Below are 25082 nucleotides of genomic sequence, written 5' to 3'. Positions count from 1 at the left end.
CTTTTTTGAAATATTTACATTCTTTTCTATTCTGGTTCCAACAATATGTTCTCATCTTTCTTTATTCTACATACTTTCATTCCTCAAATAACCAACAGTATGTTTTCTTGTTTATGACCAGTTCAAAAGTGCAACATCAATTAAAGATACTATAATATAAAACACATGGAAATTGTTTGGTTCTCATGAAAAGAGTTGTAAGAAAATAACAGATTAAGTATGGACAAACATCCCTACTTACATCATATAGCTTCCCTAAATAACAATTGTGGTTAGTCCTTACTAATTGATTATTAAATCACATTCACATTTTTAGCTTGATATATTTTCTTGCTTAGGAGACATCCACTCTTTTTATTAATCTTGTTTTCATCACCCCTAACACAGCCTTTCCATTTGTCTCAATCATTCTTATTAAGTTTACTTAGTTAATTCAGGCTGATCACTACCTCAAATTTTCTAAGGCTAGCTGAACAAATTACTCTTCACTCAAATCATATCTGACCATTACTCTTCTAATCACTCTTCAAAGGGCACATCTAGCATATTCATTATTTTATTCTTAATTCTTTCCCCTAGTACTGGATTATTTTACTGGTTTAGGTGTGATAGAGTTTATACTGTGGTGAGAGATCCAAAACAAGGAATAAAGACTTCAACAGACTTGATTCATGATACCAATAAAGGAAGATGGTTATGCTATGATTAGTAATTAATTAATTTATTTATTTTCTTGGTTTTTCAAGGTAGGGTTTCGCTTTAGCCCAGGCTGACCTAAAATTCACTATGTAGTGTCAGGGCGGCCTTGAACTCATTCATGGCCATTTTCCTGCCTCTGCCTCCCAAGTGCTGGGGTTAAAGATGTGTACCATCATACCCACCTTATAATTACTTAAGTGTTTAACACAGAAACATTTCTGGGTTTAGACTTGCTTAGTTATTCACTAACAGCAACCATATTCAGCACTTGTACTATGAACCTAAATCATAGCAATGCAGACATTTGAGAAAAAATAGCTCTTTTTTGTATTAAGCACTCTGGTGGTATGTCTAAATTTTATTTCGCTGTCATATAGGATTAGCCAGCAGTAGGTTACATGTTGGTAGACATGGTAGTAAGTTCATTATTGCCCATGCTCCTGAAGAATAAATAGTGGGGGGAAGGGATGAGATAGATGTCAGGACATTAAAAAGTATTATTACTAGTTATTTGTTTCTCAGTAATTTGGGCTGATGAGTTTGAGTCCAATGTCTACCAAAATAGTACTTGTCACATTCTTATTCACTTTACCCATGCAAAACCACACACACCAGATCATAAACCTCTGCTTATATTGCTTTTTTCCTCATATTTATTATGGTTCTTCAAATTAATTTTTAGAAAATTTCCAAACAAGAAATAATTAAAACACATAAAGCATGACTAGGCATGCAAAAACAATTTTTTAAACTAAAGTAGTAATATTAAATTTGAAAGGAAAAATATAAAAGTCATATTTTAATTTTCATTTACTATTTTATTTATTTATAAGCAAAGAGATATAGAGAGAAAGACACAGAGAGAAAATGGCTGCATAGGGCCTCTTGCTACTAAAAAAGAACTGAAGATGCAAGAACCATTTTGTGCATCTGGCTTTATATGGATACTGGGGAATCACCCAGGCCATCAGACTTTTCAAGCAAGAGACTTTAACCACTGAGCAAACTTTCCATCCTTAAAAGTTAAATTTTCATTGCATTGCAAGGGTTTTCAGGACTATAACTTCTAGAAATCACATATTGTAGCCAGATTAAAGAAAAGTAAGTAGACAGTTTTCAAGTTAATCTAATATGTAGATTTTATTATAAAATGATACCCCTCAAACAGCATCTATTTGAATATTGTGAGCTAAATTTAATGCAGCTTTTGGTGATGGTGATAGTACTGCTTGCTTCATTACTTCCTTGCCGAAGCAACTACCGTATCAGGCAAGATTATTGTTAATAGCCACATTTATTGAACAAATATTATGTGCAAATATATAATCATGTGTTGAAATATATGCTGTAGATGTCATATTCATTGTCTAGTACTAATTATATAGCCTCAAGACTGATGAAAAATGAGATAAATGAAAGCACTTTGAGAACAATGAAAAATACACACAATACAAAATAATAACTCACAGTAGAAATAATTTTGTGACAAGTGTTAATAAGTTGCTCCTTTTACCTGTGCCCTTTTCTCTCTTTTTTTTTTACTTATCCAACAAACAAGTGCTCAGAACACTTGTTCTGCTTAAATACAAGACTATCGTGTTGTTACTGCATCCATTTCTCAAGTTACGTTTATGGAATGCCTGTATGAAACAAAATCTTCCCATTAGTAGTCATGATTGGATATAGAACAAATGATTTAGGGGAGCAGGGAAAATTGCTTAAGGGGCAAGACCATTTACTACACAAGACAGGGTCTGAGATTGTCTGAGTTCAATTCTCCAGTACACATGAAAATAGCTAACCATGGCCACACATTCCTGTTACCCCAGTCCTGTGGTAAGCAGAGTGTTGAGAACTCATGAAAACTGCAGCTTCAGGATCAGAGAGATGATCTTAAGGAATTATGTAGGTAAGCAGTAAAGGAGGACATCTGCCTTTCTCCTCTGGCCTCCACATGCACACACACACACAAAGTCCCCACATCTCCACTCATATGTGCATATACCACACACATACCACACCACACCTACTATACACATGTGTGTAAAAACAAACGATTTAGGTGAAAACATGATTTCTTAGGTCAGGATTTATGACATTATGCCATAGTTAAAAGTCTTATTATGCTTTAGGCAGGGCCATTGGTATCATCTGCTCACCTCTAGCAGTGTTCTGTTGAAAAACCTTCCGAACACAAGTCTGAACTAAGCAGAAGAGGGTGATATAAGTCATTAATTGTGTGACAACAGATACAGGAGGGTTAAAAGACTCCCAATAAATATCCAACTTGTGGGAGTATTCATGGAGCTTTTTAGAGTTACAGCAATGTCAGATCTATACTTTTTAAGAGATCTGAAGAATGTCTATGTGTGGTTTGTGCATGCATGCATATGTGCATGTCTGTGTAGACAGGAGAAACAAATTGTGGTCAAATGCAAAAAATAAATTCTTATGAGAATTTTGGTTAAGGCTATATAGTGATTTTGATCCTGTTTTTCAGTTTTTATGGAAAGCCTAAGATATTTAAAAATAAGTAATCTTTAGACATCTGCCACATATTTGGAGTTTTGCAGTAGAGAATATAAATAAGACTGAGATTACAAACTGCAAAATTCCAAGTAGTGAAGCTTCTTAGAAGGTGATAAGACTGCTTTTGTGGGTGTGAGTATTGAAAAAGCTCATGTACAGGAAAACCATCCTGAATGGAACACTTGTAGCTGCTGACTTAGTTTCAACACTAGATGATTTGATAACTACTTGTAATATTGTTACATTAGTTCCCAATATGCACACCCACACATGGATTGATTCACTGAAATGCCTATCAATTTCATAATCCTATCATGCACATTCAACAAACCCAGTCTTCCTCATTCTAACAACTAAGCTTACCCACCTGACATTGCTTATGTGATGCTCCTTCAGACACCTCATATACAATGTGCCCAAGTCACAGCCATCATAACCTCCACATCTGAGCTGAAAGCTGTACCTAGTCAGAGAATGCATGCCCTGGTGGTATCCAGCTCCGAAGTGAAGTTGTCGAGTTAATTGATCACTTATTTTCAGCCCAAACCATACAAACTGCACTATGTATCCATTTCTCTACATATAACTGTATTAGGCAACTTCTCATTACTTTGAAAAATATCTGAAAATACTCAGTTAAAGGGCGGAAAGGTTTATTTCAGTTCCAGGTTACAGTCAATCAAGTCAGGGAAGGCATAGGGGCAGAAGTTTGAGGCCGCAGTTCACATTCAGTAAAGTGATGATGCAGAGAGTGACAAATGCTGCTGCTCATCCCGCCCTCTCCATTTCATGTAGCCTAGGACCTTAGCCTATGGCATGGTGTTGTTGCTCACAGTCAAAGTGGTTTATCCGATATTAATTAACTTCATCATGATATCCCCTCAAAAAATGCACATAGACTAATTAGTATATACAATCCCTTGCAGGTGATTCTAGGTCATGCCAAATTAAACCACAACAATAATATATACTATAAAAAATATATATATATAATATATACTATAAAATTCTTTTGGGGTTAAGGTGACTGCCTGAGAAGCCTGAGGATTCAGTTTCAATTATCCATGTCCCATGTAAGCCAGATGCCTGGAGGCCCTGATGTGTCCATTCTCAGTCTCTCTCCTTCTATCCCTCTCTCTGTTGCAAATAAATAAATAAATAAATAGAAAGTAGATAGATAAATAAATAAATAAATCTTTTAAAAAGGAAAAAAAATCCTTTTTTTTTCTTTTAAGTTCCCTTTTTACCCTGAAACCTCTAAATCTCACCCCAGAGCCAGAAAGTTGGATTGCAAAACCCATATGTGTATGTTCTTTGTGCAGTTATGAGTGAAGTGGAATGACCTTTCCAGCCCCTACTCTGTCAACATTCCTGGGAACCATAGTTCCTGAGACTGGCAGTATCTGAGGACAGAGTAGGTCCTACAATCAAGAAGAAATTTTCTGACACTATTTATTTTCATAAGTCAATTGCCACACTCTCGGGAAGCAGAAAGACACTGAAGTCTCTCTTTAGTTAAGAACTTAATTCTAAGTGATTGGATTTGCTGGTGGGAGGCTGAAGAGGCACTGGGTTCACTGTTCCTCTCCAAAAGAGGAGTGTTGTTACAGCACTCCAAACATGGACCTTGGAAGCAGGATTAAGGTGTACTTCAATTCACATATTATGCAAACAGTCACTTAAGTAAATGGTCAGGCTTTATAGAAGTACAGCATACTTTTCAAAGCTATGACCAAAAGGTGATTATACTGTGGGAGAAAAAACTAGTGAGGCATATTATCTACCATGGTTGAAATACCGAATCTAAAATTGGCCACAAAAAACAAGACAAATGGAAGAATGGAGATGACTGAGCAGTTAAGTGAACCATCCCTATAAGAATGAGAGGGTCAGGGTCTGAGGGGGTTGAGGCTACCTGGATTTAATTTCTCTAGCACCTATGTAATCCACTGGGTGTGGCCACATACCTCTGTAACCCTAGTCCTGTGAAGAGAAAAGTCTGGAGAATGGGTGGGCTAGGAAAAACATGACCAGCTCTAAAATCAGTAAGAGACACTGTCTCAAGGAAAAACAGAAGACTGGTGGAGGGAGCACCTTATGTTCTCCTCTGGCTTCTGCAGGTATGTGCATGAGACTCCACATCATCACATACACATGCGTACAGCACACACACGTAACACCACCAAACACATGATGGACACACACACATAAATACACATATAACACCACCACACCTATGGCGTACATACACACAAAAATAAAGTGATGAATAAGTCACATATATACAATTTTGTCAGACTTGCACTCTGGAAACCTTTACCCCAGAGGCTTATTAATTCCTTTTAAGTGAGAATATGATTGAACTGCAGAAATACTGCTGCCAGTGTATAGTATTTAGTCTGCAAATAACTCCTATTATGACTAAGATCACTGATATCAATAAAACTAAGATTATGGGGCTTCTTTGTGCATTATCTTTGTAACACTACTTTGTAATTACATACTGTAAAATGCTAGTAGATAAAGTACAATTTCATATTCTTATCTATGATTCATGTATAATCCTAAAAAGAAACCTTCTCTGTTATCTGAACTATTTTTAATTCTTTTCTGATCTCATCAAGGACTAATTTTCTCTCTAAAATCCTGTATGAACATTTATCTGATACCTAATATTTTCTATTCAACTACTTCTAGCAAGCAGCAATAAGGCTCTCACAAGCTACTATGGAGAGACTCTAGAATTTTTTTTAAGTATTTAAAAGTCCCTGTCAACCCCATTAGCTGTTCATGATTACCATCAACCATTTTGACTCAAACCCTGAGGGTCAGTTGTTAATTATTTCACCTTAATCTCCAGAGATGAGTGTCCACAGGTGAAATGGACAGGTGTACTTGCATACCTCTGTGCAGAGTGTACAATAACCAATTTAATGACTGTGTAATGTGTGCAGGAAATAAGTTACTATGTTGAGACACACCCCTTCCATGAAATCGAATACTAGGAGAAAGAAAAGAAAGCTTCTAGTCTTATCTCTCCAAAGACAGTGATGGAGTTAAGCCAATAAACAACTGAGGATAAATGGTTTATGATCATTTATTATTTAATAGACACAAGAATCATAGCTATAGTACAAGTTTTAATCTCATTTAAAAATATTTTATTTATTTATTTGCATGCAAAGAAAGATAGAGAGGAGACATAGAGAATGGATATGCTAGGGCCTTCAGTTGCTATAAATGAACTTCAGATATATGTGCCACTCTGTGCATCTGGCTTTATGTGGGTACTGGGAAGTTGAACTTGGGTTGTTAGGTTTTGTGGGCAAGCACCTTAACCACTGGGCCATCTCTACAGTCCTTAATCTCATTTTTAATATTTATTTATTTGAGGGAGAGAGAAACAGAAAGAGGCCAAATTGGTAAGCTCTAAGATCTGTGATACTCCATTAATAATAATAATAATAATAATAATAATAATAATAATAATAATAATGTAGAGAGCAATTGAGAAGAATGCCTGACCTCAATTTCTGCCATATACACACACTTGCATATAAATATGGACCAACCACACATATGCGCATGCAGATATACCACACACACATATATGCAGGATATACACATGTGTTTGTGTACCTACATACTCACATACTCACACATATAATCAAATTTACTTTTTAAGGTACTTTTAAACACACACTGCCTACCAGACAGCTAAAGAATGCCTATTTCCTCCATTTTCCCTATGTAGCCTATTGTCATGCTCTTCTCAGTTTTTAAACAATCAAGAGGTCTTTTTTAAAATGTTACTCACATTCATACAGGCTATGAGAAACACAATGAGCTTTCTTTGTATTTCACACTGAGCAGAACGCCCATCTTCAGTTGGGAAGCCAGGACTTGCAAGCTCATGCTGAAGCATGGCATTGCCCCATAGTGAATGATGACAGATTTTGTCTCCATGAACAAATGGAATTGCCATTTAGCAAATCTAACAAATGGAATTCCTACCGTGGGAATCAGTGAATGCCCACCACTGAACACATTCAAGAAAAGAATGCAGTCAACTGCCTAAGATTGCAGTGCAAAATTGGCCTACATGACTGTAGGGCTCTGGGATGCTCTTTGGAATAGTCTTTTCTATCTCTCGAGATTATTGACTTTGAGTCTCTTAACTGTAATGGCATTTTTATTTGTTTATGTGTCTGTGGGCCAGGAGGGTGTGTATGCACTAGAGTCTTTTGTGACTACAAATGAACACCAAATGTTTGCACCACTTTTTGCATCCAGCTCTGAGTAGATGGTGAACTGAATCCAGGCTAGCAGAAATCACAAACAAGCAACTTTAACTGCTAAGCTTTCTGCCCAGGCCCAGTATTTATTGATGCAAATAAAGTCAGTCTCTTGCTCACTCACTCCTCTCTTTTCCTCCTCTCACCCTCTAATGTATCCGTTGTGACAACAACAAAATGTGTATAAGCATCATATGTATATGAAGTAAAAGATTATTTGTTGTTGAGACTAGAGGCATGGCATAGTGGTTATGGTGCTGGCCTGCAAATCCAAACGACCCAGGTTCAATTCCCCAGTACCCACAAAAAGTCAGATGCACAGAGAGGCACATGTATCTGCAGTTCTTTGCAGTGGTTGGAGGCCCTGGCCTACCCATTCTCTCTATCTGACTCTTTCTCTTTCCTTTTCTTTCTCATAAATAAATAAATATAAAAATTATTTTTCTAAACCTAATCTTAGAAAAAGATTATTTTGCTGAACCTAGAAAAATAGTTATATTTCAACATGAATATACTCTACACATGCAAAACAGACAACTGTAAGTAACAAGTTAGGTGACTTGAAACTTTTCATATATCAGAAATTTCTAGGAAGACATATAAAATGATTTTCATAGCTGTTTTCTTTAAGTAATGGAAGCTGGGGAAAGGGTGCAGGAAAATTTCATTTTCAACTTTTAATAGTTTATGCTGTATTCATGCTTTAGCAACAGAGTGCATCTCTCAATGTCTCAAGAGGTTTTTATTTTATTTTTATTTATTTACTTGTTTATTTGAGAAAGGGAGATAGAGAGAAAGAGAGAGTTGGGTATGCCAGAGCCTCTAGCCATTCCAACAAACTCCAGACATATGCCCCACTTTGTGCATCTGGCTTACGTGGGTACTGGGGAATAGAACCTGGGTCCTTAGGCTTCACAGGCAAGTGCCTTAACTGCTAGGCCATCTCTCTAGCCCTCAAAAGTTTTATGGAGACAAAACTTAGGAAAAAATTTCACTTCATACCAACTGTCAATAGCAGCTACTTATGTATCAACACTCTTCAAGGGAATTGTAGATGGTTCTGTCAACTTATTTATTTTGAGAGAATAAGTGAATTTTCTCCTTAAGCCTTGCTTGACACCAAAACAAGTTGATACAGAAAATTCAGTTGCATGTTATTTGTCAAAATATCAAATTATTAGGCTAATAGCCTTTGATAAGTGATCACAAGTTTTACCAGTTAAAAACTTTCTATGAGTTTACTGAGCTGGGTTTTCCCACAGTAAACATTTCATTCTGCCCACCAATCACTTGGTAGATTAGATGACTCAAATGGTGTTCATTTCAGAAGCATGATATAGAATATACAAAAAGATATATAATGTGAATCATAAAGAGATAGATCTGCACATCTTTAGTTCACATAGAAATATGCCACATTGTCCAGGAAACGATTTTTTAAGTTAATAAGTATTCAACAAAAACAATGCGTGGCTGACAGTACAGGGCACATGGAGGTCAGTGTGAGAAATGAGGGAATGATTGTCCTCTTGATATCTGAAATCAATCATAGTGCATAAGAAATGATGAACTCACTCCTGAAAGATGGTTCAGCATAGCAAAATCCTGATTAATGAAATCCACATTTTAAATTACAAAAATAAAAGTGTCAGAATATTAGCAGGATTGAGTAAACTTGCTGGCAGGCTTAACCTAGGCATTTCCTGGGAAAGGCCACCCTAGTTCTGACAAATAAGGTAGTATGTTCGATAATGTCAGGAAATAATTAAATTCTTCCTTCTGTACAACCCTCATTCTACACTTTCAGCATAACTTTCTCTGAGATAGGCCTTCGAGGTAGAGGGCCAACTAGTCCATTATATATTTCCATTTTTATACTTCATTACTTTCCTGTAAGAACCCTTTTGAAGGATATTATTTCTGTAGTTGATGAGTTAAATGCTTTGGTAATTTCTAATGTGTAGTAAAACAGACCACTTTGTTATTACAAGCACCCCAAAGTCTGAAGCCATACCAAATCTCTGCTTGGATATTCTGCCATTTCTGTGTGACAAATATTACCTTAAGCCTGGTTGGTAGCCTTTGTTTTACTAATGCTATTAGTGTGAGAAACAAAGTCCAACATGATTGTGTTAAATAGCATATGATTGAAGAAAAGCACATTTTTAACTTGAAGGCTTTTAATTATTTTTTTTCTATTGAAGAGTGAAATGTTTTAAGTTTCTTATGATTTCTATGAACAAAATCTACTATTAAAGCAACTTTGAAATGTGTTGATCACTATTTCTTATTAAAAGTGAATAATCATCTTTTATTTACAATTAATGACTAGGTAGAGTTTATATAGGAAAAAATAACAGGATAATATGAAATCTGATTAGATAAGTTTTTAACATAGATATACTTATGTTACTTATCACCTATAGTGGTTTGAGTCAGGTGACCCGGATAAACCTAGGTGTTCTGGATGCTAGGTTCCCCAGCTAATGGCAATTGGAAATTAACACTTCCTGGAGGCAGTGTATTGTTGGAGGTGGGCTTATTAGTGTTATAGCCAGTTTCCCCAAGTCAGTGTTTGGTACACTCTCCTGTTACTATGGTCCACCTTATGTTGGCCAGGGGGTTATGTCCACCTCTACTCATGACATTGCTTTCCCTGCCATCATGGAGCTTCCCCCTCAAGCCTGTAAGCTAAAATAATCCTCTTTTTTCCCACAAGCTGCTCTTGGTTGAGTGATTTCTACCAGCAATGCAGACCTGACTGCAACATCACCCTACAGTACTTACCTCTTAAGTGGCCAGGGAATGAGAATGGAGTGGTTTAATATGTGAAAAGTATTTAGACTATTCAACCAGCCTATTGGAATTACTCCTCAAAAGCCACGTTATTTGAGGAAAATATATTATGTAATATGGAAACAATGAAATTCAAATACAATAGCATTATTAAAGGGTATATGACTGAAAATGACCTATGAAGATTTACTCCAAACTGTCAGCACAATTCCTTTGAGACACAAACTAAGAATCACAGTATTGCGTGACTAGAACTGCTTTCCCATTATGTGAATCATGTTTGTAGGTATGGAAGATTTACAATGAAAATACACTGATTTACAGAAACAATTTTAATTTTTTTAAAGTAAGCTCCTTAAGTGGATTTCTTTTAAAAAAATGTTTATTGTTATTTATTTATTTGAAAGTGACAGACAGAGGGAGAAAGAGGCAGAGAGAGAGAGAGACAGAAAGAGAATGGACGATCCAGGGTCTCCAGCCACTGCAAACAAACTCCAGACATGTGTGCCCCTTTGTGTATCTGGCTAACTTGGGTCCTAGGGAATCGAGCCTCAAACCAGGGTCCTTAGGCTTCACAGGCAAGCATTTAACCACTAAGCCATCTCTCCAGCCCAAAACAATTTTATTTTTAAAAGAATACCAGCAGATCTATTGGTAAATGTGTGGCAAAATTACTGTAAAAATGTTTATTTGCCAGACATGGTGGCACACACCTTTAATCCCAGCACTTGGGAGGAAGAGGTAGGAGGATCGCCATGAGTTTGAGGTCACCCTAAGAGTACATAGTGAATTCCAGGCTAGCCTGGGCCAGAGTGAGACCTTACCTCAACAAAAAGAAAGTTTATTCACAACAAATGCACACAGAATGTGGTGCATGTATATAGTTATGGCTGGAAGTAATCTGTGTCCAGTATGTAGTTGGGGGTTTGAACAAACAGCTAGCAATCAAAAATCTTCAATTTCTATTGACTTTGTCTTCTCAACCTCTGTAAGCCATAGCTTCCTCATTTATGAAATTTATGATATTAAATAGTTTATATACAATACAAAGCATTGCCCCTTTTGGTGAAAAATTATTCAGGTTTAATTATGCATCTATGAGAGACTTCTGAAATGTGTGCTTAAAAAGATAACTTTATTTTTCCCTGTAAATTTTAATTATTTATTTATTTATTTGAGAGCGACAGACACAGAGAGAAAGACAGATAGAGGGAGAGAGAGAGAATGGGCGCGCCAGGGCTTCCAGCCTCTGCAAACGAACTCCAGATGCGTGCGCCCCCTTGTGCATCTGGCTAACGTGGGACCTGGGGATCTGAGCCTCGAACCGGGGTCCTTAGGCTTCACAGGCAAGCGCTTAACCGCTAAGCCATCTCTCCAGCCCTTCCCTGTAAATTTTAAAAATGAAGTATGCACTGAGAGTAACTAGGTTCAGTCTCATTCAATTATACATTTGGAAAGCTATAACTTAGACAACTAAATTATTTCAGAGAAACAGGACAATTAAGCTCATGTTGAAGAACAGTAGTTTGAATTTGTGACTGAAACTAGCAAAAGATGGTGTAAGCATTCCCAGGTTCTTGGTTTTTTGTTTTTTGTTTTTTTTTTTCTACTGAGTAACCTAAGGTCCAAATTATACCCCAGGCAGAGACTCTCAGGGACCTGAAGTGGAGAGTCTTGAAATTCTAAAGTCTTGCACTCTTATCTCATTACTATTCTCTGAGCTTTGAGCTGGTTAGGATAGCGAGTCCTCAGCTCTATAAAATGCAAAGTATTTGTAGACATTTTAGTGACACTGATAGAAAAGGAAGGGTACAAAGCTGGGTCTGGTGGCTCCCACCTTTCGTCCCTGCACTCAGGAGGATTTCTGAGTTGTATACCAACCTGGTCTAGAGTGAGGTTCTGCCAGGAAGGAAGGAAGGAAGGAAGAAAGAAGAGAGAGAGAGAGTAAGAGACAGAAAAGAGAGGAGGAGAAAAGGGAAGGGAAGGGAAGGGAAGGGAAGGGAAGGGAAGGGAAGGGAAGGGAAGGGAAGGGAAGGGAAGGGAAGGGAAGGGAAGGGAAGGGAAGGGAAGGGAAGGGAAGGGAAGGGAAGGGAAGGGAAGGGAAGGGAAGGGAAGGGAAGGGAAGGGAAGGGAGAAACAATCATATTTCTAAAATGTGATGTCCCATCCCTATACCTAGAAGTGATATCATAATTAAGACTGGTGTTCCTGGCAGCTGTTGGAGTCTTGGGTTTGTATCCTCACCTGCTCTACTTTGTCTGAAGCCCTACTTTGTGTCTCTCTGAAATCTACAAAGGGCCACTATTTGAGTAGTGAAGGAAGGGGACTGGAAAATGAAAGACAGTAACAAATTCACAGGGACCAAGCAATAGTCTGGCCATGAATTCTAGTTTCAGTTTTGCCTTTAAAACTAAAGTCTTAATACCTGAAACAGATTTAATTGTGACATCAATACGATGGAAGGTAACATGTATACTTTTGTGTCATCACAGAAATGAACTTCAGGAGTTTTAAAACTCCCAGAGCTTGTACCCTCTTCAAACAAGGGACACTGACAGGAAAAGAATTCTCCATGGGTGCATCCATCACTCCAACATACATTCCTACCTCCAGGGTAGATGCAAATTTGGGGCATGTGATTGCTTTCATATTGTATATTTATCCTCTCTGAGCTTCTAGCAAAGGGCCATTATAGGTTTTTATGGGCTGCTGTCAATCTGGGAGCAAATGACTAAAGAAGTATATCTCAACAAGATTCATTTATTACATTAGGAATGTTAATATTCCATGGCACAATGACAGAAGAAACCAGTATGAGGAACTGGACTTCATATTCCTGTGTCTTTATCCCTAATAGTAAGCCCTTAATCTTCACACTTAATTCCTCCCACAAGTGCATCTTGTGAGCAGAGCTGTTTTCTCAGTGCAGGTATCTGATCTCCACAGTGGCATCAGGGGCCTGCTGACATGTTGGTTTGCATCTTCCTTCGATTAAATTATATTTCCATGTTATCTGCCCAGCAACTCTGAAAACTCATCAAGGAAAATGCTTTCCCATTTCTGTCTTTTACCTAAGGGGATCTAATTGATAAAATCTCCTTGGTTTGAAGCATGCCCAAAGCAAGTGTGAAGTCAATTTAATTTAATTAACATCTGTGTTTTAGAGAATCTTAAATGGTTTTCATTTTATTAATTACAAAAGTAAGCCAATTAAAATGGGGGGGGGGTCATGGGAAAATCCGAAAAAGTGTAATTACAACCAAGTATAAGTCAGCCCTGTCCATGAATTGTTACATGTTGACTTGTGTTCTTCTAGCAACATTTGTGCAACTCTTCTGCATGCGGGTGTGCTTATGTAGTCCAAGATACCTCTCTGTCATCTTGTTTAAAGAGAAGGCGAGAAGTTGGTTGAGGTAGTTGAGCTAAGTAACTAACTCGATTTCATACTCTCCTGGTTGGTGAACTGTTTTACAAAGTATTAGCAAAACTATGGAAATAAAGATACATTATGCCAATCCATTTTCAAAAAGCATTGCACAGCCTAAAGGCAAGAGACTGCCTCCAGCTGATGCAATCTTGACTGGAATCCAGACTGGGCAGCTTCAGGTAGTGTGCCTTCTTCTCCAAATAGAAATGGAAACTGAGGAAGCTCCATGAGACCCCTTTGAACTTCAATTTTCTATTCTTTTGTGGCTGTCCTCTTTGTCTTTTGAATTTCAAATATCTTCCAGAACAAACTGATGAAAATAACTTTCACTCTCAAGCCAGAAGTATGATATATTTTGAAATATCAGCACAATCTGATAAGCTACTTATAAAGGAAGAGTACAGTATAAGATGTATTACTGAACACTGAAGCAGGATTTGGCACAGATTACATTTACTGGAAAAAGTTTTTGTCTATTATGAGACATTTCAAATCATAGAGTGACATCAAATAAACACATAGCTACCTATAGAATCTATTCTTAACAAAGTTCTTTAAGGGGGTGGAAAGAATGTCAGAGCCACATGTTGGGTCATGATATGCAGAGACTTTTATTGTATCAATAACTGTGGGCTAACTCCACATTGCACGACCCATATACCTCAACAAGGTGGGGTCAGGGGGAGGGGGTAGGTCACGGATGAGCCAAATAATGGTACCAAACTGCCTGTATTTGCTGAATAGAAAACTAATTTAAAAAATTTTAAAAAAATCCTGACTTACAGAATTGATGCTATGAAAAAAAAAGCAATTTAATCATTAAAACTCACTTTTTAAAATTGTGTAAAAAGAAAAAAAAAGAAAGTTCTTCAAGGTGGCTTTTCAAATGTATAGTGAATAAAAGTTCCAAAGATGGCCTCTGTAGACTGACGTTTTAAAGAAGCTATTTATTTTGTACCCGTGGGGTCAGAGGCAGGGTTCACACTTACTCAGAACTTGGACACTGTTTGTTGACTGTTGATTGAGTCCACATTGATAACCTCTGCTACACATCCTGATGGCTTGTTTTTTTGGTTCCTATACCACATCACTAGGTTCTGAGATAGCACAGGTTTACAAGAGTTGGACTGTACTGCAAAGAGAAATGACTAGAACACAGAGTACAATGGAGAGAAATACAGTGATATGGAATCAGACAGGGTGGGTTCAACTTGTGACTCTGTTCATTAGTTAGCTGTGTGACCTGGCCTGCTTCTAGACCCACCTTAAGCACATTTTTCAAAATGTAGATAGAAATACCTCTCTTTTTTTAATTTAATCTTAGACTCAAATGATATGACAAGCATCAAAATATTCTGTGCACTAAAGAATAGTGAACACATAAATGTGAGTATGAGAAGCCCAATACCTATTACAGCTTCAAAATACATTTGAATGTGTATCACTACTGTCCTGTGCTGTGTTGTAAAATTTTGTTATCTTTAAGTTCAAAATAAAAACCCTTCATATTGGAAAAAAATTCCCCTCTCACAACATCCTGAAATTATCCAAAATTGGCCTATTGTATTACATATATGCATATGAATTTATCAATATTTTCCTCCCACACATTTATTATATAAAGTGCTATTTTTGTATTGCTAACAAGGCTTTCATATTAAGCAGTGCGACCACAGAAGTTTCTGACTCCTCTTACCAAGTTATCTGCTTTACAAGTTATCTCACAGATCTCCAAAAGCAGTGACTGCGCCATTTAGACAGTGAGATAGGAGTTGGCTTCCCACAGGCAGTAAGGGCAAGGGCCCATGGTAAATTACTAGCCAGTCATGTAGCCCAGGGACAGAAAAGAAAGTGACTCAGCCAACAGCATTCAGAAGAGAACGAGTAAAACCAGTTGGGAGAGGGAGTGGATGAAGGTGACCATGATGCAGGACTACACCCTTGCTTGGGTCAGCTAGTCACATGTATGATCAGCCCCCCACCCCCATGGGGATGAGGTTCCATGCAGTGTTTGTGGACCTGTCACTGGTTTGGCCCATGCTGCACAAAGAATAACCAGAATCAGTAAAGACCGCTTCCATTTCCATCCAGTTCACCCAACAAGTCCCATAAAGGGCCCCCAGTCAAGGCAGCTCAGTGACAACCCGACCTTCCAACTCCCCAGGCTTTCTCTTTCCATAAACTTTCACTTTGCTCATTTGTTCTTTTGTCTGTGATTTTTAATTCCTCTTCAGCAGCCCCTGGCTTAGTGTGGCCCTGCTGAAGGTGACCTTCCAAACACCTTAGCCCACTGAGTTAAGCCCTCCAGAGCAGAGAAAAGCTCTGCCATTCACAAACTCCTGAAAAACAGAAATGAAGAAATCATGAATGCATAAAAGATGACGAGACAATGATGAAATCACCCAGGATTCAGTGCTGAGATGGACAGCACATGTATGCTGTACTATGTGCTTGGGATTACTCACCCATTCAAACAGGAGTAAAAGAGAAGCCTAATTTCAGACATCTCTAGGAAGGCTTGTGCATAGCTAAGGTGTTCTAAGGAAGAAACTCTGAGGCCAAGCTGAATACCTGATACTTCCAGACCATCCAGAGAAAAACTCTGTCAATAGCTCTCAGTAACTGGTTGTGGGATCCAGCATTGGATCATGAGGTTGACTCAGTGCGCCCATACTTCAGGAAAGAATTCAGATGTGACTAAAAGGCCACTGAGCCCCCTCTAAGGCTGTGATTTCTCTCCTTTGGGATACTAGACAGAGGAAGAGCACGCACTCACAACAAAACTGCTCACTCTAAATAAGAGTAAATTTACCGCTTTGCCATTATGCAGAAGCTAGAATTTTGAGCACCCACAGGAGTTATGTAAATGGGGACATGGTCTTGTCAAAGACATAGACATATATGTGTTTCTATCATAGCCTTCTAAGGTTCCATAGCTAATGTGTGAGACATTTCTCAGTGGAGACCTTTAGTGGAACACAAAGTTGAGTATAAGCCATCTGTGCTAACATAGATTCTTTTAAAATATTTTATTTATTTATTTGAGAGAGAGAGAGAGAGAGGCAGACAGAGAAATGGATGCACCAGGGTCTCCAGACATTGCAAACGAACTCCAGATGCATGTGCCACCTTGTACATCTGGCTTATGTGGGTCCTGGGAAATTGAACGTGGGTCGTTAGGCTTCTCAGCCAAGCGCCTTAACCACTGAACAATCTCCCAAGCTCTGTCATAAATTCTAAGTCTACAGACATTGAGGCAAATCACACAGAAAATATAATAGTTTCAGCAATTTGCTGCTACTGTACATTTGCTTTTTCAAAAATTACTAATGTAACATGAACATGATAGATGCAAGATATAGTTCAAATACAAAGATTTTAATCACTCCATAATTTTCATTAGGAAAAAGAGATGTCTAAAAGTTATTCTTAGTTGGAAACAATAAAGTTTTAAAGTTTTTATCTTTACCCAACAGAGTTCAATCCATTTCCCTGAAATACCATAAGTAAAAGACAAATGAAAGCAAGAGATTTGAGAACCTTCACAGGCAAGTCCAACATTTTCATCTTGTATTTCCAATACCTGTTAACAAACAGTATATTGTAAACACTTCATAAGTACCTGCTGAGTGATTGCTTTTGTGTGTGTGTACTTAAACAGTGAAAGATGAATAATAATAAAGTCATTTGCAGTCAACATAGTGTTTCAATGTATAGGCAACATGTATTCACTTAAAGATGCATGCAGAAATAAATAATGTACACACACATATGTATATGTGTATATGTGTGTGTGTGTGTGTGTGTGTATATATATATATTAATCCTTACACTTGGAAGGTATAGGTAGGATCACTGTGAGTTCAAGGCCAGCTTGGCACTACAGTGTGAGTTCCAGGTTTGTCCGGGTTAAGAATAAGACCTTACCTAAAAACAACAACAACAACAAAGTCTTGGGCTGGAGGGATGGCTTAGCCATTAAGGCACTTGCCTGCAAAGCCAAAGGGCCCAGTTTCATTTCCCTAGGACCCACAGAAGCCACATGCACAAGGTAGTGCATGTGTCAAGTTCATTTGCAGTGGCTGGAGGCCCTGCCATGCCATTCCCCCTCTCTGTATATAAGCCTCTTTCTCTTTTCCTTTCTCTCGAATAAGTAAAATAAATTCCAAAGAGAAAGTCTTTAGGTAGAGAAGACTTAAACATTTAGGAAGAGTGGCAGTCTAGTGTTCTAACATAGATCATGACCTCTGAAGACTGACCTTTTGCACAAATACTCATTTGCCAAGATAGCTTTCTGCTTGGAATTTATTCCTTCCTGCAGTCTTCCCATTACAAAAAGTGAGAAGCTAGGGAGATTTCTTGTACATGTAAATCCACGATGAAGTAGGTTGTTTTGTGGGAAGCCCTTCTCATTCCCTGGGACACTGAAGCTTCCCGCCTCTGCAAGCTGCTAGAAAATGCTATTGATTTCTGGCTATTGCCTTCAGTGGGTTACAAAGATGTAATTTCTTCCAATCAGCAACTCGCTGTAAAAATAAACTGAGGTCTGGAGAAGCAAAGACTCGTTCAAGAGCTCAAGGCAAGTCAATAAATGTCTTAGTTTAAGCGCATCCTGAAGAACAAGTCTTGCTTGGGTCTTCTAACTTGTCCCATTGTCCTATTCTGAGGTGACCAGAGAAAGGACAGAGGAAACAAGTGCAGATTGAGGACTGACGGAGAAGGGTGGGGGGGAGGCCTTTAACAAATCCTTGGGCCTGCAATCACCTACTCTCCTGGATCAAAACAGCCACACAGGCCATTCATCAGGACATCAAGGGCAGGGCGAGGGGCCATTGTTTTCAGAAGCAGCTGGAGAAGCTGCGCCACGGTGGCCTGCAACAGCTGCAGCTGCTGCGTCAAGGGGGAGGGGGAGGGGAGGCGGAGGCGTGGGACGGAAGGCTCGGGACCCCGCCGCGCCACCTCCCGGCGCACCAGGACGCGTTTCCGCAGTGAGTGCCTGCGACTAAGCCACCTTGTGAACCAACGAGAATCACACACCGCGCGCGGCAGGCCCGCACCCGTATGGTCGTCGCGAGCCTCCAGCCGACTACGGGAGGCTGTGGCTGGCATCTAAACTGAGTTAGGCGCCGAGATAGGTACGATCAGAAAAAGTATCAAGAGTCCAGCTGACTGAGGTCGCGGGGTTTTGAACCGGTCACCGAGCCAAGCCGGAGGTAAACGTGCGACCCCGCGGCTGCCTCTCGGAGGGCTCGCGGATCCCGCCTCCTTTCCCACGCGCCCCGCAGCGCTGCCCCGCCACCCTCTCCGACCCCGGCTCCGGGGGGTGCCGGGGGTCCCGGGCTCTCCGCCCAGATCCCCAGCCCGGGCAGGCGCATCACACTCACCATCTCTTGCCGGAGGACGTGAAGCTTGGTCTCCAGCCTCTCTAGGGCGCTGGAGTGGCTCTGTCGTGGAGAGCCTGAGGCTGGGGAGGACGACGAGGAGGACGGAAGGGAGGGAGGCGAGCTGCTGCAGGAGCCGCCGGCGCCGCCGCAGATCCCCCCGCAGAGGTCCCCGACCCCGGCCCGAGGAGCGGGCTCCTCCCCACGGAGCGAGCGCGCCAGGCTCTCGGGGACTTTGCGCCCCAGCTTCAGCTCGATGTCTCTGAGGTCCGGAAGCGGGCCGTCTTCCATGACTTTTGGCGGCGGGTGAGAAGGATGGAGAGGCGCGGCGCAGAGGTGGCCCCGGCCTGGAAGGCTGCGGCGAGCTCTGCAGACCCCTCCCGGCGCCGGGCTCTACCGGCGGGCGCCGTGCGCCGTCCACTCCATGCCCGCGGGCGCCGTACCAGCCGCGGTCGGTGCAGGACGCCCGCCCGGGGCCTGCCGCACGTCCCGGCCTCTGCGACTCCGTCGACCCTGAGATTACCGAGGTCGCTCCATCCTGTGCTTTAAGGCCACTCCACTCCGTTGAGTGGACTGAAAAACAAGAAAAGCAAGGACTTTGCACCAAAAGGAAAGAGAGCGAAATGGAACCAGTTTTAGCTTAATAATAAAGGACAGAAATCACATTTTAAAATTCAGCATTCACAACCCTGCGCCAGAGTACCCACCATCTGGTACCAGACCACAGAAAAGAACGATGTGGCCACTCTTCTGGGTCATTTCATTTTTCACCCATAGGTCTGGAATATCTCCGAGTGTCAGAAATAACCTCTGATCACTGGCAAAAACAAACAAACAAACAAAACACACACACACACACAACTCGGTTCGCAGTGTTTTTAACGGGTTATGGAGAGAGAAGGGGGAAGAGAGGGGGAGAGAGAGCCAGCGAGCGAGAGCGCTTAGCAGAAGTTTAGCGGCTTCCGGGATAGAGCAGCAATGTCCCTCTTCCCATTTTCCAAGTCACTGTGTTCATTCCAGCCTCAGAAACTTTAAACTCCGCTGGCAGGTGGACCAAGCCAGGGCCAACCCTTGTACCGTATGTCACAGACAAGAAGAGCAGCAGAAATCTTCACAACATTGCAGCTAGTAACAGAGTTTAAAGTCCTGCTTTCTCTGAGAGTGCCCATAGTAAATTGTGAGGTTTCCAACTAAAATAGCTTGATAGCTACAACCTTTAAAACAATTTTTAAAAATTAAAAAAAACGTTAAAGGCAGAAGGATGACTAAATTTGCTGCCATTTCCCATCTCTCAGACCTACTTAAAAACATTTAACACTACACAACTTTCTGAATAATTTCACAAAGAATCCTGAAATGTTTTAATCAACAGTTGAATGAAACTGTTATCGAATGAATCAAACTACAGTATGCCTCCACAAGCTGAAATGAAGAATTTAGTAGCCAGAACTTTATATATGAAAACAGATGGTACTAGAATTTCAAAAAGAGACAGGCCAGCGTGGTGTTGCAGCCTTTCATCCCAGCATTCAGGAAACTGAAGTAGGATGACTGAGTTCTAGGCCTGCCTGAGACTACATAGCTTGAGCTAGAGTGAGACCCTACCTAAAAAACAAACAGAAGAAGAAGACAGTTGGTGAGATTTCTGTTGTTATTGTTTTTGTTTCTTGAGGTAGGGTTTCACTCTAGCTCAGGCTGACCTGGAATTCAGTAAGTCATCCCAAGGTGGCCTTGAGCTCCCAGCAAGCTTCCTACAACTGTCTCCCATGGTGCTGGGATTAAAGGCATGAGCCACCATACCTGGCCTGATAATTTCTATTTAAAAAATATTTTTTTATTTATCTGCAAGGAAAAAGAGATAGAAAAGAGACAGAGAGCATGGGTGTTTCCAGGGCTTTCTACAACTTCAAACAAACTCCAGATGCATGCAACACCTTATGCATTTGGCTTTGTGTGGGTACTGGAGAATCTAAACAGGGTTGTTATATTTTGGAGGAAAGTGCCTTAACCTCTGAGTCATTTCTCCAGCCCCAGAATACTTTCTTTTTAATTATTGAAGAAAAATGTATTGAAGGTAACTACTGAAAATGTCATCTTCTTTGATAATGTATCAAAAGTTTCAGCTTGCCAGGCATGGTGGCACATGCCTTTAATCCCAGCACTCAGGAGGTAGAGGTGGGATTGCTGTGAGTTCAAGGCCACCCTGAGACTCCATAGTGAATTACAGGTCAGCCTGGGCTAGAGTGAGACCCTCCCTCAAAAAAAAAAAAAAAAAAGTTTCAGCTATACAGGAAAAAATACAATTTTCTGAATAATTAAATATGAGATATTTGTACCGGTTAATTATGCAGACTTCATAGGTTGTACAACTAACTGAACATTGTATTTGTGTTAATGATAACATAGGAGACTATTTTCAACCCAGTGAGCTATAATTTTTGGTTTCCATTGACATATTTCAAAATTGAATGCTCTCTATTTCTGGGAAAGATTTGTATCTGTGTGCATGGTTCTTGTCTGGGCTTCCTTCTCTGAGAGGTCACTCAGCTTTCACACCTGAAAAAATATAGGTAGGTGCACCTCAGAATTTGTTTTATTCTTGTCTCATTTATGAAACCTCAGGAGATGAAACACAGTTTCTGAATAAAATATTTTGTATCAGGAAGAATGTTGTTGAAATTTTCTTGCCAACAAGCCAGAAATTTGCATAAATCATTCATAAAAGAAATGAAAAAAATAGTTATGAGTGCCACACTACAAAGTTAGAACCACCATTTATAGAATCAAAGAACAAGAAGATTAAATCTCAGCTCCCTGATAAAAATACAGGCTTTGTCCTAAATTTGGAAAACCACAAAGCTCATTGCATAAGAATTGCACATGTAATTACAGAAGGCTTTCATTTGAGTGAATGACAGCTTTTTATTATAAAACCCTTAGGACGTTCAACATAGAGCTGGCCTACGAAGGATGCTTACAGGTATAGCATCTGGCTTGAATTTGGTCAGTCAAGTTTTTTACTGAGATGTGGTCAAATGAGCCATAAAGATGGACCAATTTTACTATGAGTTATGAACAGTAAAATTAGTAGTTGATGCTCCAGATAACTCAAGAATAAAATATTTATTTTTCTTGTTTTTATATACATCTATAGAAAATAGACTGAGTAATGATGTGGCATATACACAATCAACATTTTATTCTGGTGAAATATAAAACAAATGTAAATGTTTAAAGAAAATCTTATTTATATTAAGGCCTGAACAATTTCACTGTGTAATAACATTTTAGTTTGGGAACAAAACATTTTGAATACCATCTTACCTAGAATCACAAGCTTTATTAGGCCTCTAATAGATTGTATTAGGCTTACCTTCACTGTGGTCTATTTTGAGGACATTTGTCATTGAAACTTTGTAAAAATAAATAAATGAATGAATAAATAAACACTCAGTTTGAATATTTTGGTGCTGAGCATATTTTGTGTTTATTTTCAAGATTTAAGAGAAAAATGTGTGAAGGGTCTCACCAATTGTTCTTGTCATGATGTAGGAAATTAGGTTCTACCTGTAGCAAGGGGCCCAGACCTGAGGTAGGTCTTGGGGATGGAAATGGGGTCAGCAACACATTGGGACATCAAGGAGGGAGGCATATATGCAGAGAGAGCACACTGGCCCTTACTTTCAGCAGACTTCTCAAGCTGCCCTCAATGTTATCTACCTCAACAACACCCCAAACATACAGTATTTCCCTAGGCCTACTGTACTGAAAAGTAAAGTTTCAGAAATAGTTGTTTTTTGTATGATGCATTTTTTAATATTTTCCATTATAATTCCTTTTGAAAATGCCATGAGTATGAGCTAAAGTTAGCCTTTCTTGCTTATCTAAAATGCACAAGGAATCTAAGAATGGATGTTAAGCCAAAGAGAACTATTAAAGACTGTAGGATTATGTTCACAGAGAAGAAAAGGGGCCTTCCTATTCATTATAGAAAAACCCTAGTGGTTAATTAAATAGGCACATTGTTGGACTCAGATAACACATTTTCAAAGAATGCTTCAGTCACAACACACTGAGGTGAGGCATGCCTCACACATTCCACACTAAGAACACTTCCTGGTATGAGCCTCTGGACTTAGAGGAAAAGTAGACCCAGCAAGACTTGTGTAGTGTGTTTAACATCACTCCCTAATCGGCTGTTGCAGTCACTGTGCTTTAAGAAAGGCCTTCCACCTTCTCTCTAGCACTTATTGAAAGTCTTCTGGATTCCCAGTTCTTGTTGGCACAGTGTTCAAGGACAAGGGCAAGAATCTAACCTGAGACTCCACTGCCCACAGTGCAGAAGATTATCAAGCAGCTAGCAGCTCAAATTACCCTTAAGCATTTTAGGAAGTAACTATTTAATGAGTATCATGTTCCTTGGATCTTTGTCGTAAATGCACAGAATTGCTCTCCTGTAAATATTTTTGTTCAATTTACAGCAGTACCAGGAAGATGTGTAATAGTAAAGGTAATGATGGCTGACCTTCCTATATATGGTGGAATTATACATCTGCTAAAGCTATTACAGTTTTACCTAGCTTGTTTGTAGAGTCATTAACTCACCTATAAATTTGTAGCTGCTTTAGATCTGTTCACATAATAGCATCATTTAGTTTGTGGCCAGTTTGAGCAAGTTGTATATATGAATAACATATCTATCACTTAACTACCTGTCCATTATCTATCATGTCTATCATCTATCATTTGTGGAATATTTTCTCCAACCTGGCAGAGAGACTTTAAATAGTACTGTCATTGAAATCTAATTAATATTTATAATCACAGCTAATCACTTCCCTGAGAGATTTAGTACACAATCCTAAAAGTAGGTCACCAGCATCCAGGTCTCCTTTATCCCCTCCACAAAATCCCTGTTAAATCTTTCTGCTTTCATTATTTGTAACAGTTCCTTCAATTTTCTTTCCTGTGCTCAGCTCTAAATGTGTACAGAAAAATTCAAATCAGTACCTAGAAAAGAGAATTACTGAGCTAGTCTTGCTGTGTTCCTTTGTAACCATACTAGCTTGATTATGACTGCAAACACAATTTTAGTGTGATGTTGGTAAATGATGGCAATTACTCTAAAAATATAAGAATAGCTGGGATATGACTTTTGATAGTCCTTGTGGTACAAATAAAACATGTCTGACCTTAAACTACCAATGCTAGTAGGGAAAAGGTTCACCTTTTTAAAAAAAATTATAATTTTTTATTGACATCTTCCAAAACTGTACACAATATTCCATGGTAATTTCCTTCCTCTCCCCACTTTCCCCTTTGTAACTCCACTCTCCATCAAAACTTCTTCCCTCTCTCAATCAGTTTGTCTTTTATTTTGATGTCATAATCTTTTTCTCCTATTATGATGGTCTTGTGTAGGTAGTGTCAGGCACTACAAGGTCATGGATATCCAGGCCATTTTGAGTCTGGAGGAACACATTGTAAGGAATTCTATCATTCCTTTGGCTCTTACATTCTTTCCACCACTTCTTCTGAAATAGACCGAGAGCCTTGGAAGGTGTGATAGAGATATTTCAGTGCTGAGCACTCCTCCGTCACTTCTTCTCAGCACTATGTTGCCTTTTGAGTCATCTCAAGGTCATTGCCATCTGAAAAGAGAAGCTTCTCTAACCAAAAGTGACAGTAGCATTAACATATGGGCATGAACATGAAGAGAAGTGCTTACTGGGCAGTTTGGTGAACATAATATATACACTTATCCAGATAACAGCAGACATTACACCCCTAGAGCTCATGACTACCAGGTGAATATTAATATAGCACATCATAGTGCTTCCATCATATAAGACTAGGTAAATGTAAATAGTTATGTTTTATATAAACAAATAAGAATAAATTATTTATGTAAACCAACATATTTAAGTACATAAAGTAGTAAAATGTAGAGAAATG

The 25082-nt window shown here is 39.2% G+C and overlaps 1 protein-coding gene across 2 annotated transcripts in view; it reads right to left on the bottom strand.

Moving 5' to 3' along the window:
• Positions 1 to 20165, bottom strand: part of Lurap1l (leucine rich adaptor protein 1 like) — a 49727-nt gene extending 29562 nt beyond the window's left edge. Inside the window, exons 1-2 of one of the 2 annotated variants that reach the window (XM_045131501.1) lie at positions 19835 to 20165; positions 19131 to 19700 (exon numbers count right to left, since the gene is read on the bottom strand). In XM_045131501.1, coding sequence (XP_044987436.1) covers positions 19131 to 19418 — 288 coding nt within the window. In that variant the 5' untranslated portion in view covers positions 19419 to 19700; positions 19835 to 20165. Of the gene's footprint in view, positions 1 to 19130 lie in introns of both variants that reach the window. The other variant, XM_004658449.3, reaches the window with a different exon arrangement.
• Positions 20166 to 25082: the final 4917 nt, after the last annotated feature.

This window comes from Jaculus jaculus, chromosome 1, assembly GCF_020740685.1.
Source record: "Jaculus jaculus isolate mJacJac1 chromosome 1, mJacJac1.mat.Y.cur, whole genome shotgun sequence".
Lineage (NCBI taxonomy): Eukaryota > Metazoa > Chordata > Mammalia > Rodentia > Dipodidae > Jaculus > Jaculus jaculus.
Note: the sequence above shows the minus strand (reverse complement) of the source record. Positions and strands in the feature narration are given on the sequence as shown.